The sequence below is a fragment of the Grampus griseus genome (genome assembly GCF_964374135.1).
Source record: "Grampus griseus genome assembly, chromosome: 17".
Taxonomy (NCBI): domain Eukaryota; kingdom Metazoa; phylum Chordata; class Mammalia; order Artiodactyla; family Delphinidae; genus Grampus; species Grampus griseus.
This window is the reverse complement of record NC_139011.1, coordinates 38,068,095-38,086,380: the sequence shown is the minus strand read 5'-3', so window position 1 is coordinate 38,086,380 and position 18,286 is coordinate 38,068,095. Positions and strand designations below refer to the sequence as shown.

Genomic DNA, 18,286 nt, shown 5'->3' with positions numbered 1-18,286 from the left:
ATAACCAGCCTTGGAATTTAAATAAAGCAGTCTGGAAGGGTGTTGGAAAGGTTCATTTTAATAACTGGTTATATTTACGTCCATAATATCACTATTAAATTGGCAAGCAGGAGGCAGCCTTCGGTGTGGCCGAGTGTATATAGTCACCACCCCTGGATGAGCTGTGTGCTTTGAAACAAGGAGCATAAGGAGGTTCTTGGCTTCAGGAATTTGGCTCAATGCGTCTATCCATTTGAGCCACGTCCACCATTGCACCTGCTTCTTCTGGAGCCAGACTTACACATTATCACCATTATTCTTCAATAGCACTGAAATTGTACTAATGTATGAAATCTGTGTCTTCCCTTTCTTTCTCTGGCACAAACTTGAATCTCCAGGAGCTTGCAGGAATGGGTTGGGGGGTTGAAAACTACATTCTGGAATCCCTGCTTGAGACATTTTTTTATTATATTGTTTTCAAGTGATTCTGGTGACGAAAGTAGTATAGTTACAGGGTAAGCAAACACTTAAACTGATAACAATCAGATGGTAAGGACCTCTGCTTTAATCTGCTACATGAGAGGTAACTGCTACTCATTTCTGAGGCAATTATCCACTTAAGAGTGTGGGATTGGAGAGGCCCTTCCGATACAGTCAGTGGTGCTCATAAAAGAACTGCTACCTTCAACAGAGAAGAATTTGGGCACCAGTGATGAACTCATTGCTTTCATTTGTATCTTACATAAGCAACAAGATCCTAATGTAAATATCAAGACATGGCTAACACTCCCATTGTATCCAGTTTGTTTTTTAAACTCTTGAATGCCCAAGAAATAAGGAAGAAGCAGCACGGCAAGGGCAGAGGAGTCTAGACCAAGGGCTGGAAAACCATAGCCCACCAACCGGCCACCTCCTTCTGTAAATAAAATTGTACTGGGCTTCCCTGGTGGCGCAGTGGTTGAGAGTCCGCCTGCCGATGCAGGGGACACGGGTTCGTGCCCCAGTCTGGGAAGATCCCACATGCCGCGGAGCGGCTGGGCCCGTGAGCCATGGCCGCTGAGCCTGCGCGTCCGGAGCCTGTGCTCCGCAACGGGAGAGGCCACAGCAGTGAGAGGCCCGCATACTAAAAAAAAAAAAAAAAAAAAAAAATTTTACTGACACCAGCCACGCTCATTTGTTTATATACTGTCTATGGCTGCTTTCATACTACAATGGCAGAGTTGAGTGGTTGCCACAGACATTGTATGGCCAACAAACCCCAAAATATTTACTCTCTGTGTCGTTACAGGAAGAGTTTGCAGACCCCCTGGTCTAGACAGTCAGATGAGTCAAGTGTTGGCTAAAGGTTCCCGACTCACAATGCCAAGAGGAGGACAGGGTTGGCTCTGGTTGTTGTCGTGCAGTGTGTAATTTAAAAAATCTTTACAAGTCAGTACAAGTAAATCTCCTATTCACCTTACTTTGGAGACGCGATATGGAAAGTAAAATTAGGTCTGAATATATTTTCTGTGTCACCTAAACTCCTGAAGCATTGCTGGATTGTGCAAATGTGCATGTCAACGTCATTTCTTACAACTTTTAAAAGATGCAAATGCTGGCGACCACTAAAGTATTGGCATTATGCTTGTCTCCGTGCAAAACTCTACAACGTGCAAAACCACGTGCTATAGCTATAAATATCGTCCCACTTCAAGTAAAACTCTTCTGTCTAATTATTTCCCAAATCTTTGAAACCAGTTTTAAGAGTCACCAGAAATCTGTAGTTTAAGACACCAGACACATTTCTTACCTGAGCCTTCCAATGCCAGCATGTTGGACCAAGTTCAGTAAAACATGCCATAAATTATATGACTGTGTTATTTGAATTAATGGGATACTTTCCACAATGGCAGGAATTGTTACCAGGAGTTCAAAAGCCAGACATGGGCTCTAGGTTATTATTCATACATTGCTGATGGATTTGAATCTCACCTTTGTGGGCCAGTTTGGTTGGTCTGGTCAGGAATGCAGGTCATGACAAAGAACAAAGATAAAAGACCCAAAGCAGTTAAGACTATAGTTTCAATAGTTCTGAGTTGAACAACCAAACAAATGCAAGACAGTTAGCTGGAATAATATTGGACTGGCCTGTCAGAAGTGATCTGAAGGTTTTGAAATGTCATTAAGGATGGGGCTTATTATTTGGTGTTGGTGATAATGAAAGCTAGCTCTTTTCTTCTCATTTAAATAGTAGGAGATCATAAATAATAACAGATACGATTATGGACTCTACCTGCAAATGTATCTTAGTAGCTATGTCACTATGGCAGCGGAAGAGCCATTCAGGGCATGGCAGCACCTGGGTTTCCTCCCTTGACTTAGGTTGGACTCCTTGGTTGTGTTCTATGTCTACAGATTTGAAAAGGCTGAAATCCAGTTCTCTAATCGTAACTGTTCTTTTACCTAGAAGAATTTTATTCTAAAGCTTGAAGTAATGCCTTGAGGAAGAAACAGAGTGTTAGTGAAAATATCACTAAGAACTTAAATATGATCTTTGAGACGTGTTAAAAGTTAAAACATAAAAACCCACTTGATAAATTATAAGATCTCAACAAATAAAGGCATACTATATGAAGTTTGTCTTCAGTTTCAATTCAAGTATAATAGGATCGTACAGCTGAAGAAAACGTCACCATTCTATTACATTTTTATTTAAAAAATTGGTACTAATTCTTAAATTTTTCCTTTCTTAAGCTTAAAAAAGTCCACCAGTCAAGGTCTTTTGATTTTGGTATACCCCATCATAGAATGGGGTATAAATTCTAATTTAAAGACACCCTTAATTTTCAAAGGATATTTGTGATAGGGCTAGTTTTCAGAAAAGATGATTCACCACTCAATTTGGGAATAGGAAGGTGAAATGTTTTTGGGGAGGTTCATAAAAGATGTCTTAGGAAAAATGAACGCTCTCAAACCTTTGGTTTAGGAGCGAGGTGGTGGGGCTAAAGTGTCCCTTTAAAACAAAGCAACCGACCTTGCAAGCTGTATGGGAAAAGCAACCGATGTGTTCTGCAGCCAACTCGTGAACGCACATTTTTGTGTGACATTCCTGCTTGGGCAGCCAGGCTCTAATTAAGATCTAGCCAGTTCGATGATCACTAGGGAGAGGTCCAGGGTGTGGGGAACACTTCAAATCACATTCCATGCACACATTAGACTGTCAAAGCTTAGGAAGGCCCTGATAGTCCGTAGACATGGAGGTGGGGTAAAGGACTCTGAAACAAATGGGAGCACATGTCAGCATAAAATAGCTGCTGACACAAATTGAACATGTGCAATTTTTTAAAAGGTGGTATCGAATAACAGGCCAGCAGCCATCCCTCTCGGCACTTCAGACCTCTTTCTTCTCTCCACTCGGGCTCTTTGTGGAGTCACTTCCATCAGGCAAAGTTCCATAGGATAAGCCGTTTGAATCTGGCTGTATTTTGTCCAATGTTTGTTTCCCTGTGGAGATAAGAATCACAAAGAATCTTTTGAGCTCTTTCAGAAGAATAAGTCTTAATAATTTCTCCTCTATCTAGGCCACATTTTATTCCCTTGAAAAAATACTAGGTGGTCACCCTCTAAGTAGAAGAGATAAACGTCAAGGGAGAAAGGCCCACGGAACTCCACGCCCCTTGATGTGTCATCATTGCTGTCCACATGACCGAGCCGTCTCCCACCCAGGGTCTACCATGCTGAGCACGGAAATCAGGTTGGATCAGTCAGGAGATTAACATGAAGCATGCACTCTTCTCCAAACCTCTCTCCCCAGTGTTCTGTCTCCTTGTTCATGTTTAGTCTAATGCATATAACAACAGAGAAAAACAGTCTTTCCTAGTGGCTTCTAAAGCTGTTACTGATCCTATGTGTGGGGCTGTGTGAAATGAAAAATAGAGTTAAAAAGAAGTGAACTTTACTCCCTACCAAAGAGCCCCTAACCATACAAGGCATCTCTAACACACACCCTTGCCACGAATGCTGATAAGATGGCTCGAATGCGAAAGAGAACACAGAACTCATGGGGCCATATTTTCTCAGTCATAGGGATGAGGCTTTAATGGTGTTTGCTTCAAAGGCTCGGTCCTAGCAGAATGGTGGAGGAAGCTGTGAGAACATCACTGCTGTTTGTCTAGAAACCTATTGGTCACCCCAGATCCCTAGCAAAACTGGAGACTGTTGGGGGTGGTGAGCAGGGGAGGAGGTGGGGACACGGCAGCCCGTTTCCTTTGTTCTGGTTACGGCTTGTGTTGTCTACGTGACAGAAGCTAGTTATTCTCGGTGAGAGTGGAGAGCTGGGACAGCGATGTATCCGCTCTGGATGAATGAGGTAAGGAAGAGGGGAAGAAGCTCACGTTCAGGTGATCGAGAAGAACGTCTCTCTTGGCCCTACAGTGCACAGGCCACCTCCGTCTGAGCACCTGACTTTCTGGCCCTAGATGTTCCCTCAAAGGCTCTCCAAGCAACAAGGGTCTGTTCTTGCCACTCCTACTCCTTTCCCTACCCTTTTCCAATTTAAAGAAACCTAAAAAGGAAATTTGCAACATCACCCAAATCAAGAAAACAGGATCAGTTCTTTTCTAACCCCAGTGTTCTGTGCAAAGCCAATATTCAAATAAATGATTATTAACATTTACAGTTAAACTATCACCTCTGATTTCATCATTAAATGTACATGTTTTTGAGGGTAAGAATTATGTTTTAGATTAATTTTACACCCCAAATCATACCAGCAATGATTAATTTATAAGGATAAAATTTTCTATTCTAAATTAAGGAATATACAGTTTTACCAGGGACATGTCCAATATCAATGTAAGACTGTGGCAGACGTTCCTTTCCTCGATTTCTTGTGACCAAAACCACACCAAGGAATGACAGAAAACACCTGTAAGAATAATGGTAATAAAGAACACAAGATCACTGAAAGAACTCACAGTGTTAAATAACTGAATTCCATATTCGACATGATGACATACATTCCACTGGTTTTATTCTTTCTGTTTCTCATGGTAGGCTGCCTAGAACTTGCCTTAATTGCTGCAGCCAATAATATTTGTCCCCAGAACCAAGACCTGGGCAGCTTCCAATAAGTCTCTGCTTCAGGTTTTTACCATTTGGAGGCTAATTTAGGCTCTAAACCCTTTGGGTAGACACTAGGTCTCATTTTCTATCCATGCATGCCCAGACTCATTACTGGCATGCAACACGAGCAAAAAATAATTTATTCTTTAATTTTCTAAGATATTTTGTTGTCCTTGGCCATAAGAATAGTCATGGTTTCCAGATCCCAGAAGTTTAGCCTCGCCCAAAAATCTTATGAGATTGAATTCTCAAGATAGATGATTTTCTACACTGCAAAGAGTCTGGGCTCAAGTTTGCATAACAATGGTCATGCAGGATACCACATCAAGAAGCAGCTAAGCATTCATAGGGTGCCAGCTGGCACCAATGGAAGAATTGATACATTGGCGCTATTCTGTCAACGTTCTGCTCTCTGTTTGCCACAATGCCAGCAGTGACTGTCCTCCAAATCTCTAGGCAGGGTTAACGCTGGGCACCCAGACACAGGAGAGGGATGGCATCAATCTGATGTTATTAGGTCCAAAGGTAGGGATCTGCCCCAGTCTCGGCCTTTTGTTCTAGGTGATCCTAGAGGCATCTGTGGTTCCCTGATTGAGATCTAACCTAGGGGTTCCCAAGGGTGGGGTAGGTCTGATAGAGTATAAAAATGTGGAGTAGCTACAAGGGCCAGTGGATTTACCTTGACTTTGTGCTGGAACAGAAAATCCCCAATGTTTCAGAACCCTCAGAGAGATACTTAAATCACAAAGACCCTGAGCCCTGGGTAGGGTGTTAAGTTGAAAAATATGTTTCTTTTAGGAACTCGGGGAACTGATGTTTCTTATATAATTTTCCAATTTTCTATGCCTCAGGTACAATGCCAAAAATCTCACATAAAAGTAATAGGATTTCACATACCTTACTTCTGAGACATTTACTCACCCAAAAAGATATATAAATATAGTGAGAAAAGTTGCACCAAGGAATTCCTTATAAAATATGATACCTACCGTAGAAATAGAAGATAACATTAATTTCAGGGTAAGAATATTTACAATAGCTACATATTGTTTTTCAAATTAATATATTATTTTTTCTAAGTATAGTTACCCTTAAAATGCACACCCTGTAGTTTAAAAGTATTTGCATGCCATACTAACATTTTCAGTGATTCCAAAAGAACACAGATTTGTAGACTTTATATAATGTAAGTATCATTATTAAAAAGTCAGCACCATTAACGTAACTTTTGCCAACAGAAATTTCTTATCCAGTCCAAGATTTGTCCCACTGGCATGTGCAAGAAAACAAAACTCGAGTGATATTTTCCACCTACAGTTTTAAGCCTGGGGTCAGCAAGCCTGACCTGTGCATCTGGGTGGACTCTGGGCCTTTGACACAGCGCTCGCACTTCAGGCCAGCTGCTCCCCATGCTGTCAGTCTTGGCAACACCCTGCGGTTTCTGGGTCTGGCACACGCTCATTCAGGCACTGGAGGTTGCAGATGTGCTACCCCAGCTCCATTTCTCACTGCCAACCCCTCTCCCATCTCCTTCATCTGGTCTTTCCTTCTGGGTGAAGGGAAATGTGGATGTGTCCTTTACTCTGATGAGCTTTTCTTCTCTCCTTGTTAGTCTCAATGATTTCCTCTTGGCCTATGGTCCCAAAGCCTTCGTAGATTTTTTACTAAATAAGTTATCTTTAAATTATATATTACTTGGAGTCAAATTTTGTGTGTGTGGTGTTGGCCTTGTTACCCTGTGGACAAGTATTTATTGAGAGTCCTACGTGCCAGCCACTGCTTAGGTGCTGCAGATACCACAGGGAACAAGACAGGGGCTTTCTCAGTCTGAAGTCTATCTCCTCACCTAGAGGATAAACTTCCTACGGGAATAAGCCATGTCCCATTCTGATGAATATTTGTTGAATGAATCAACACTTCTGAAGCACTTTTCCATGTTATTACACATTTCCTTGTGATCATTTTAATGTTTTCTTGTTATTCTGAGCTGGTGCCCCATAATATTCATTTCTTGAAGGACATTTTAAATTGTTTCAAACGTTTTGCTTTTGTAAAGTGTCAATAAACTTCTCTACGTATTTTTTTCCCAGTATTTTAGGATTTTTTGTTGTTGTCGCTTTAAGAGGAATTTCTGTTCAAACAGAGCAAAAACTAAAAAAAGTGTAGTAAAATACACATAACGTAACATTTACCATCCTAAACATTTTAAAGTTTACAGTGCAGTTGTGTTAAGTATACAGTCGTCACTCGGTACCCACAGGATTTGGTTGCAGGACCCCTCTGCAGATACCAAAATCTGAGGATGCTCAAGTCCCTTATATAAAATGGCATAATATTTGCATATAACCTACACACATCCTCCACAAATACTTTAAATCATCTCTAGATTACTTATAATACCTAACACAGCGTAAATGCTATGCGAATAGTTGCTATCATGCGGCATATTAAATTTTTGCTTTTTGGAATTTTCTGGAATTTTGGGGGGGGAGGGGATATTTTCTATCCACTGTTGGTTATATCCACAGATGCAGAACTGTTGATATAGAGGGCCAACTATATTCATATTGTTGTGCAACCAATCTTCAGAACTTCTTATCTTGTGAAACTGAAACTCTATACCCATTAAACAACTTCCCCATTTCTGCCTCCCCCCAGCCCCTGGCAATCACCACTCTACTTTCCATTTCTGTAAGTTTGACTACTCTGGATACCTCATATAAGTGGAATCATACAGTGTTTGTCCTTTTGTGACTGGCTTGTTTCACTTAGCATAATGTCCTCAAGGTTCATCCATGTTGTAGCATGTATCAAAAATTCTTTCCTTTTTGATGGTTGAATAACATTCCATTGTATGTATACATCACATATTCTTTACCCATTCATCTGTCAATTTATGTTGCTTCTGTCATTTGGCTACTGTGAATAATGCTGCTATGAACCTAGGTGTACAAATATCTGTTTGAGTCCCTGCTTTCAATTCTTTCGGACATATACCCAGAAGTAGAATTGCTGGATCATATGGTAATTCTACGCTTAATTTTTTGAGGAACTGCCATAGTGGCTACACCATTTTACATTCCCACTAACAGTGCACAAGGGTTCCAATTTCTTCATATACTTGCCAACATTTGTTATTTTATTTATTTATTTGCTAGTAGTCATCCTAATGGGTGTGAAGTGGTTTTGGTTTGCATTTTCCTAATGATTCGTGATGTTGAACATCTTTTCATGTGCTTGCTGGCCAAGCACGAGTACATCTTCTTTGAAGAAATGTCTTAATCGAGTCCTCTGCCCATTTTTTAATTGGGTTATTTGTTTTTTGTTTTTGAGCTGTAGGATCAAAGAGTGGAAACATTTTTAAGGCTCTTGATAAAAACGCTGAAACTCAGTTCTAGGAGGGAGGTACCATGGTACCCGACTCCACGAACGTGCCCGCAACACTTCAGCCTCGTCAGCATTGATTATTGAGATAAAAAGAGCAAAACGAAAGCTTTACTAATTTAGCAGGCAATATATGGTATCTCATTTCGTTTTAAGCTTTTCGTAAAAGCTATACTTTTTGATGGGGGCAAAGAGGAGAAGTAAGTCAAGAAGCTTGACCTCCATTCCACACTTCAGTAATATCAGGTGAACTATTATCACTCCCAGAAAGTTCCAGCTTCCCTGACTCATCAGTTACTTGCTTTGCTAAGTATTCAGATCCAGCCCTGTTGGGCCTCCTATAAAACCTTCTTTTCAGGGGAACTACATGTCTTACACATCTTTAGCACAGTCATCTTAATTATTATGCTGTACGTCACGCCTATAAATGTTTTTGGCCTTGCTCTTTTCCTTTTTCAATATTTCTAGGGCACACAAGTGTACAATCTTTTGTTACTTTCTTTTGTCAACAAGCATAAAATGCTAAAAAAAAATTAGATGTTTTCGGATATAATCTTTCTCTTTAAAAGTATGTTTCAATTTTGGGAAACAGAAAATGCATTAATTACATTTAAAAATTGCCCCCTGGCAGTCACCCTGTTTGCCATGAAATAAAAAAGATGTGTCCATTAGGCAACAGATAATACCTAATTACCTCCCAAATACATAAACTTTGCATTGGGAAATGAAGTCCCAGTATGACAAGGTAGTAAATACATCTAATAAGCCAATGAACTAAGGTATACCAGTACCAAACTTACAAATGATATACCTGAATCGACTGTATTTTTGTTTGGACCAAGTTTCAAATTTATACTTTTTTAACACTACTCTGTCTGACATATTTAAAAAATTGTCCATAGAAAGAAAAGAACTACAATAGTAGAAAAATAGAGGCCAGAACAGTAAAAGTAGTAGTTTCTGTTCTCATTTGTCTGGCCTTCCCTGGAACACTGGATTCTCGTTTGGATCCCTCTCTCTGATGCAAGTGGTGAGCACCAGGGAGGGAAGAGTTCATCGAACTGGGGATGTTTGGTCCAGAGACAGGACACAGGAGGACCTGCGCTTTGATTATCAGAAGGGCTGGCAAGGAGAAGACTCCAGAAAGCAGAACTAAGATGAGCATCTGGAATTCACAGGGAGGCTTATTTCAGTTCCAATACAGGGGAATACTTTCTAATAATTAGAGCTCTCCAGATTATTAGAGTGATTCAAACCAGGACTGAACTGTCTCGGGGCACAGAGAGCACTGGGGAACATTCACACAAAGTAGAAGAGCCTCTCCTAGAGGATGTTATGGAGGAAGTTCAGACACTGGGCGGTAGCTAGGAGGATGTGGGCTATACATTCCTTATAACCAAAATATTCCTTGATTTTCTCATTACTCTGAGGGAGACTTCATTTATGCTTGTTATGGGGATAGAATCACTTAAGCATAGAAAGCCAAAACTCACCTGCAATAATGGCACTGATGGTAAAGAAAGTATGGTTAATGGGCACCACCGTCGCTGTATTGTAGAGTTTTGTGGCTTGATTCAGGAGCCTAGAGCAGAAGGCACTTACTGAAGCTCTGTCTTTAAGAGACGCTCAACAATAAGTTAACAATAACATCGAGAAATGCATATTCTTTAGCTACAACTACAAAGGGAAAGGAAGTGCAGTAAAAGGGCATTTCCAATCAGCAGTCATAGCTTATATGCATCTGATGTATGAGATCAGATGTCAGGTTTTACGGTCTGTTTAAACCAACAACAGTAACAATGAAAAGCAATTAATCATATTTGGAGGCCACAGAAGTTTGAGTTGGAAGCGATTCAAGCTGCTGGACCAGTATCACACTGGGGCTGATTCATTAGGATAGACTTTAGAACCTGTTAAATATCATATCGGGGAATGGTATAGCTATCCCTTGACATGCCACGTGCCAAGAAAGAAGATGGAGAAGTAAAGGAATGTTTAATGTTTCAAAAACAATGCTCAGCCCTCCAGCTGCAGAGCACATGTGGGAGCTCAGCTTCCCACTTTGGCCGCCAACATGGTTCAGGTTCCCACAACTGCACCGTGCAGCCCTGTCAGGGACTAGACCTTTTCTGAAGCAGTGCATTGCATTGACATCACCTGGGCACTTTAAAAAGCACTAGTGTTTAGGTCCTATTCTAGAGCAATTGAAAAAAAAAAATTTGTGAGTAGAGCCCAAGTGTTCCTCTATGTGTATGTGTACATGCATGTACACACACATGCATGTACACAGGCATGTAAGTATATATGTGCATGTATACATATATGTACAAACAAACCTCCTCAGGTAATGAATTGTAATGGGAAGCCAGGGCTGAGAACCATGGTTCTACAGTTCTAGTGTGGTCACACAGTTCTAGGGTGAGAGGTGCAGGGACTGAAACAAGGGTGATAGGAATGTAGTTTACCTTCAGTTGTATCTGGCTTTTAAATTCGTGAAGCAGAGTTTAAAGATAATGATGCTAATCGGTAAATTCTGAAAGCTATTGTAACTGTACCGATTAATTCAGAAGAGAGATGAAACAAAGCAGTTTCATGATTCAGGTGTTAGATCCACACTTGGTCTTATAAACAAACAAAAGAAACAGTTTGTTTATGACAGATGAAACAGTGACAGAACATTGGATTTCTCCGGTAACACACTCCTTGTAACAGGGTCCATATTCAACCCGTAACAATTAGACTTGACTTCTAGCACCTAAGGAAGGAACCACTCCCCTCCAAAATTTGGGCTTTGACTTCCTGGCTGGCACTGGGCTGGCGCTCCTGCATAGCATTTTGGGGTAAACAGAAAACTTTCTGGTGGACTCAGGAGAACCTAGCAGCAAAGGCAAAATCATGATGTGAAATGGAGGGGAAGAGATTGGAGCAGATGGAGGTGGGGGGAGAGAAGAGCAGAAATTAAAAATGTTCCATATCACCGCTGTGAGGCCCCAAGAGAAATGGAAAACAATCATTCTGCAATCCCGTGGGTGCAAGGAAAATTCTGGCTAAAGATGCAAAGTTTTGGGGAAAGGATTTCCCTCCCGGCCAAACGTCTGGTTTTGTCCATCTCTGGGCAATTAATGAGTATGAGCTAAGAAATGAAGGTGAAGGGTTCATGTATTTCCTATATTTAGAATGAAATCCTGGATGTGGACCTGCCCCTTTGATTTATTGCTAATGACAACCTGTGTGCGATGGATATTAATTACAAGCAGAAGAGCATCAGGAAAGTATCAAAGTGCACTTAGCTGGATTATGGCCACACTTTAGAACTCACAAAACATGAAGGCAATGCTTCGTAAAAACTTATTATTGGATGTGAAGGATAAAGCCAGGGATATTGGCTGAGGATAAGCATAGACCCCTCACCCTTAGAAATCGGTTGCATCTAATTTTAATTATCATCTGAGGCCAATAAAGATGAATGCTCAGAGAAGCACAGGAATGTTGAAAGGGCAGTGAGTATGTAAGAGCTAACTTACTTGACTTGGAAAACACAGGATGCTATCATGATGATAAACATGATATAGAAGATGGGATAAGTTAGTTGCATTTTATCCGTCACAGAAAAAGCGATCATGCCTGAGACGGCTTTTACTGAAATAACAGTCAATGAGGCTGAAAAAGAAAACACAAAACACAAATAAAATACATATCTGAGATAGAATTACAAATAAGTATCTTAACTTTACATGGTAGAGTAGTAAATACCCCTATTATGCTTTAAGAATGAAGACTGCCCTGAGAGGTGTGTAGGGTAGGTTGTGATGCCAGCCAAGCAGTAGTCCTGTTGCTCAAGCTGTGGCCTTTCCATTTGCTTAAATCAGCTAAAGATCTGCTGTGTGACTGAGTGCTTATCTTTGGAGCAAGATGCTTATTTTCCAGCCCTCACTGTTGAAAGGATGCTGTGGAGGTTATAATTACTAGTAGACGGGAAAGGAAGAAAACAGTGAAGGGAGGAGATAAGAAAAGGCAGATTGCCCATGTGACATTAATGGGAAAATAACTATTAAACTATACCGAAAAAATTTAAAGCCGAATAGATGAGAAGACTGGAAAGTGAAAAGCAACTCACTCCGTGAGTTTACTAAGAGTTGTACTAAGTCTACATATGAGCCCTTTTGTTAGTAAACGCCTAGACGTTTTCATTAAAAATATTTTTTGACAAGGACGTTAATAGTAAGCAGGACAGAGCTGAGTATTCATTTCTCAGAGTCAACCCTAAATCTAAGATTTACATAAGCAATGTCTGTTTATTTTCTATGCTAAAAGAGGAATTTATCACTATGAGAACAAGTTTCTCATATGTTTCAAACAGCAATGAGGGAAAAGTGATTTGATAAGGTTATGTTAGAATGAAAGCAAGGAAGAATTTTCTGGAAACACAGTGTTTCTGTAGGAAGAAGAGAGTGTTTTCTTTTTGTCTTAGGTCTCTTGAAACTACTGTTGCATATAATTCCATAATTTAGCTGAAACCCACAGAAAGTTAAAAACTAATTTTTACATGAAATCAAATATCTGTAAGTCAAAGGCAGTGTGAAGAAGAAATACTATCTTTGATCTACTTGGTCATAATATATCTGAGCTTTATTCCTTTTAGCTTTTGAAAAGGATATATATATATATATATATATATATATATATATATATATAATGTTTAAAATAGCAGGTGATGGCCAACTAGGAAAAGCCTAGTTTTCTAAAAAATAAAAATATACTTTGACTTGAAGGTTACCAGGGCACACTTCCAAATTAGACATTTTCTTTCTGTTAAAAGTCATAATTAACAGAGGAGACCAGGTGATAAATTCTAAAAACAAACTCCCAATCTGAACAAAGAGGCCCTTACAGCTGGGCCCTTCTTCACCTTAAATGTTTTTTGACTTGGTCATTTTACATATTTTCTATAGATTATGAAAATAGTCATATTTTAGCTAATCTAGAAATGGAAAATATCTATAGACATGTATGTCACTTGATGGTTTAAGTTTATAAGGTTAGCTCTTGAGGGACCTTGATTTCCTCCTAAACACTTGGCTTGAAATTAGAGCACGATGTGGTGATGGGCTTGTGGTCTGAACAGCCAGGTTTCCAAAAGAGATCATTCACGGAGTAAGAGTTGAACACATTGTTCCCTTCGCCTCAGAACCTCAGGGTTGCAAAGCCCACCTAATTCAACCACCATCTGATGTTAAATTTACTTAAATACAAAACAAAGACAAAACTAGAATTCTTTATTAAACAGCTAAACCAACTATCAGTTGCTAGAGTTAATCACTATATTTTCAAAGCACGCACAATCACCACCTGATTAATCACTGTTTATTGTATTTCTAAGCTGGTGTTGAGTACTACCAAGTTTTTTTGAGGGCGGGGGTGGTTAATGAGGATGGGTGGGAATACCAAATTGTAATGCAGTATCATTCTAATGCTGTAGATATAAAAGTAGAAAGTACTTAACATATGCACAGAAAAAATGGCTAGAAGAAACTACATCAAGATACTATCAGTGGCTATCTCTAGACAATGGGATTATGAATAAACTTTAAACTCATTTTTTAAACTATAAAATGTATACATGCCCATTTACAAAAATAAGGAAAATGCAGAAAAGTCTGGAAAGAAAAATAAAAATCACCTGTAATCTCAACACTAATCCCCAAATCTTTTTTTTTTTTTTTTTCCTGCGGTACGCGTCCTCTCACCGCTGTGGCCCCTCCCGCTGTGGAGCACAGGCTCCGGACGCGCAGGCTCAGTGGCAATGGCTCACGGGCCCAGCCGCTCCGCGGCATGTGGGATCTTCCCGGATCGGGGCACGAACGCGCGTTCCCTGCATCGGCAGGCGGACTCTCAACCACTGCACCACCAGGGCAGTCTCCCAAATCATTTTTAACATTTGAGACTCTTTGTAGTTATTTTTCTATCGCTAAGCACAAATATATTATAACATGTGAATCATACAGTATATACTACTTAGGAACCAATTTTCCATCACCATTAAGTATTTTCTATGCCAGTAATTATTCTTCTAAAGTATGATTTTTACTGGCTGGAGAGTAAGCCTTTGTATGAATGGGAATGCCTTTTGGGAACTCCTTACTCTTAGATATTTTGATTGTATCCATTTTTTTGGTATTAAAAATGAAACTGTGATGAATATCCTTGAATACAAATCTTTGTATATCATTCTGCCAATTTCTGTAGGAAAATCACCTAAAGGGCAATTACTGTGTTGACAGCCACTGTTCTTCTGAAATCTATTGGTAAACTATCTTCTACAGAGGACCAGACACACTCCCATAATATCATGCTGCAGTGCTCAATTATATGAATTTTTATATTTTATATTAAAATATTTTATAGTTTCTTTTTGTCTTTCTCTGTTTTCTTAATTCTCAGCAGTAGACACGTATTACTTTCATCATTTTAACAGTACGATTTTTGCCCAACATGAATTATGTTGACCCATGTTTAAAAGTCAGCCTTCTCAGTTTATTCCTAGTTCTTCCTCAGAACTGATTCTTGCGTTTATTTATCGATCCATTGCTTTTCTGCCTTCTATTTCATTAATTTTTGCCTTTATCTTTACTAATTGTTCCTTTCTGCTTGCTTCAGCTTTATTTCTGTGCTTTTTTCCCCTGACTTCTTGAGTTGAGTACTTAATTGACTTACATTTAAAGCAATGAATTTCCTTCTGAATACAGCATTAGTCATAAACTATAGGTTTAATATTAAGTGTTTTCATAATAATTTAAGAAATATATGCTGTAATGAAATCGTGGTTTCTGCTTTGGCCCAGCTGCAGTTTAAGCATAGTGTTTAACATTCCCAGGTGGTACGGTTTTAGTGGTTCTATTTTTGTTATTATTTTCTGTTTTTATTTCACTGTGATCTGAAAATGTGGTCTGTACTATTTCAACTTCCTGGAATTTATCAAAAATTTCTTTGTGGCCAATTATAAGATCAGCCTTTGTAAATGTTACACAGGCACTTGAAAGAAGGTGTATCCTCTGCTTTCTGGATTTAGAGTTCAACCTTAGAGCTGCCAGATCAAAATTAAGCATTCAGTTTCTCTAATTTTACAGATTTTTCTGTCTCCTTATTTCCATGAGCTAAGAGAAGTCTCCTACTCCTCTTATATTTATGCTAATGTAGTTTCTGAAATAGCTGCTGCCCAGTCTACTGAGGGCCCCTGTCCCCTGATGCCTCCTCCTTCCAAGCCCCAGTCCTACCCTGATTAGCAACTAAATACTAATAGGGGAGCCTCCAGGATCCTCTGTTGCATTTACTGCTTCTGCCTTGATTTTAACTTAGATGGTAATATAATGACCTTCTGCTTTCTTTTACTTTCAATCTGAGTTACCTTGTTTAGATGAAATTGATGTATGAAGTCAAAATATTTCACAACCAGCAGAGGCCAGTCAGAAAGGGTGATGTTTCAATAACCCTTATAGAGCTGAACCAGAGGAAACTGGCTGAATCCAATTTCAGAATCTTTTTCAAAATCAATATGGGAATTTTTCTCAAGTACAATTTGGAAATCTTTATTTTTCACTTGGTAAACTTACCCCATTTACATTTATGATCAAAGCTGATATGTATGGTCTTAATTCTGTTATCTTACTTTCCTATTTAAAATTTCCTTTATTTTCAATATTTTCCTACATAATGTGCATCTTTTCTCTTAGTTTGCTTTTGTTCTCCCTACCTGGTAATTTGGAAGAAAAAAATATAAAGTTTCTTTTCTGTTCTTTTGATTAACCACATACCTGAACATGTTCTAGAGTAAATTTGTTTCTATAAGTAACTATCACAAATGCAACTCTTCCAATTCAAAGGAGAGTTGATGAAATGAAGAAATGAAACCTCCAGCACCTCATGAACATGGGAGCTGCAGCTGCCTCAAATGTACAAAGTTAGAGTTAACAACATGTGATGGATGGGTCATCTTAGGCAAAGAAAGAATTATAAATAAATTTTTGAAAAGGGAATTTCCCAAATGATTAGTGAGATCTCCTAGTGTTGAGATATATATATATGTGTATATATATGTGTGTGTGTGTGTGTGTGTGTGTGTGTGTGTGTGTGTGTGTGTGTGTATGTATGAGAGAGAGAGATACAGAGGAGTGGGGAGGGAGAATAGATTTAAAAAGATATAGAGGGCTGGGCTTCCCTGGTGGCGCAGTGGTTGAGAGTCCGCCTGCCGATGCAGGGGACACGGGTTCGTGCTCCAGTCTGGGAGGATCCCACATGCCGCGGAGCGGCTGGGCCCGTGAGCCAACGGGAGAGGCCACAACAGTGGGAGGCCCGCGTACAGAAAAAAAAAAAAAAATATATATATATATATATATATAGAGAGAGAGAGAGAGAGAGAGAGAGAGAGGGCTTATGTAAGCATCAGTTTTCAAATCTTATAAGGTGCCTCTGGAGAAAAAGGAAACGGGTAGTTAAATAATGAATGAAAGAAATGTATTCAAGAAAAATCATACTGCTTACATTTGTTTCATCTTAGCCATGTTTTAAAGTTTTTTTTTTTTCTAAATGTAAATAGGATAGGCCTAGATAACTTCTGATACAAAAGTTTCATTTGGGTTTATTCATTTGTTTCTCTTTTAATATTCTTCAATTATTTACTAAGAAAAAAATCCCCAAATTGTCAGAGAGCAAATAAAATTATCAAGAAGTAAAAATCCTTAAATATATTAAAAATTAAACATATATCAATTGCAGCAATGGACATGCAAAGTACAATTTGCGTAACTGAGACTCAGTTTCTATAGATCAGAATTGAAAAGCAGAAACAATGAGAAAAAATAGAATGCTCAAATATTTTCCTTTAAACTCTTTTATGACTTAGCATGGCTACATTAGATAATTAGAAAACAAAAGAATACCCTTACCTAGAAGTGCCACGAGGGTTAGCAGAATCACAATGTGTTTCATTCCTTTCCTTTTATGGAAATATAGGAGAATGCAGAAAATGAGTATTTCTAAAATCTAGAAATGAAAAAGATGAAAAAGAGTAAAGTGTAAATTATTCTATCCGAAGTCTTCAGAATGGCACACTTCTCTTTTTGATTTTGCAACAACTATCAGATGAGGGTTGAGGATGACTGGAGCTCCTAAGGACAATTATAAATATATGAGAACAGCATAAGGAGCCTTAGTGATCCAGACCTAGAGTTCTAACATCACCTACATGGCAATGATGCCCAAATCTAGACCTCCAGTCCTGACCTCCCAACTCCAGTCTCATTTATCCAGTTGTCTACCAGACATTTTCACATGCTTTTTTTTTCTTTTTTTTTTCTTTTGGCTGCGTTGGGTCTTTGCTGCACATGGGCTTTCTCTAGTTGTGGTGCACGGGCTTCTCACTGTGGTGTCTTCTCTTGTTGCGGAGCATGGGCTCTAGGCATGCAGGCTTCAGTAGTTGTGGCATGCGGGCTCAGTAGTTGTGGCTCACGGGCTCTAGAGCACAGGCTTAGTAGTTGTGGCCCACAGGCTTAGTTGTTCCACAGCATGTGGGATCTTCCCGGACCAGGGCTCAAACCGGTGTCCCTTGCATTGGCAGGCAGATTCTTAACCACTGGGCCACCAGAGAAGTCTGACATGCATGTTTAACAGCCATAACACACGAATATGGGCAACACTTAACTCTTTTTTGTTTTTGGCCGCATTGTGTGGCATGCAGGATATTAGTTCCCCGACCAGGGATCGAACCTGTGTCCCCTGCAGTGGAAGCACAGAGTCTTAAACACTGGACTGCCAGGGAAGTCCC

The 18,286-nt window shown here is 39.4% G+C and overlaps 1 protein-coding gene across 2 annotated transcripts in view; it reads right to left on the bottom strand.

Annotated features, from left to right (window-relative positions):
- Window positions 1-2,635: 2,635 nt before the first annotated feature.
- The window catches only part of NIPAL2 (NIPA like domain containing 2), a 73,429-nt gene continuing 57,778 nt past the window's right edge, over window positions 2,636-18,286 (bottom strand). The window contains exons 6-11 of one of the 2 annotated variants that reach the window (XM_082674772.1): window positions 17,409-17,505; window positions 11,991-12,126; window positions 9,960-10,048; window positions 6,004-6,067; window positions 4,791-4,885; window positions 2,636-3,462 (exon numbers count right to left, since the gene is read on the bottom strand). In XM_082674772.1, coding sequence (XP_082530898.1) covers window positions 3,350-3,462; window positions 4,791-4,885; window positions 6,004-6,067; window positions 9,960-10,048; window positions 11,991-12,126; window positions 17,409-17,505 — 594 coding nt within the window. In that variant the 3' untranslated portion in view covers window positions 2,636-3,349. Of the gene's footprint in view, window positions 3,463-4,790; window positions 4,886-6,003; window positions 6,068-8,181; window positions 8,416-9,959; window positions 10,049-11,990; window positions 12,127-17,408; window positions 17,506-18,286 lie in introns of those variants that run through there. The other variant, XM_082674773.1, reaches the window with a different exon arrangement.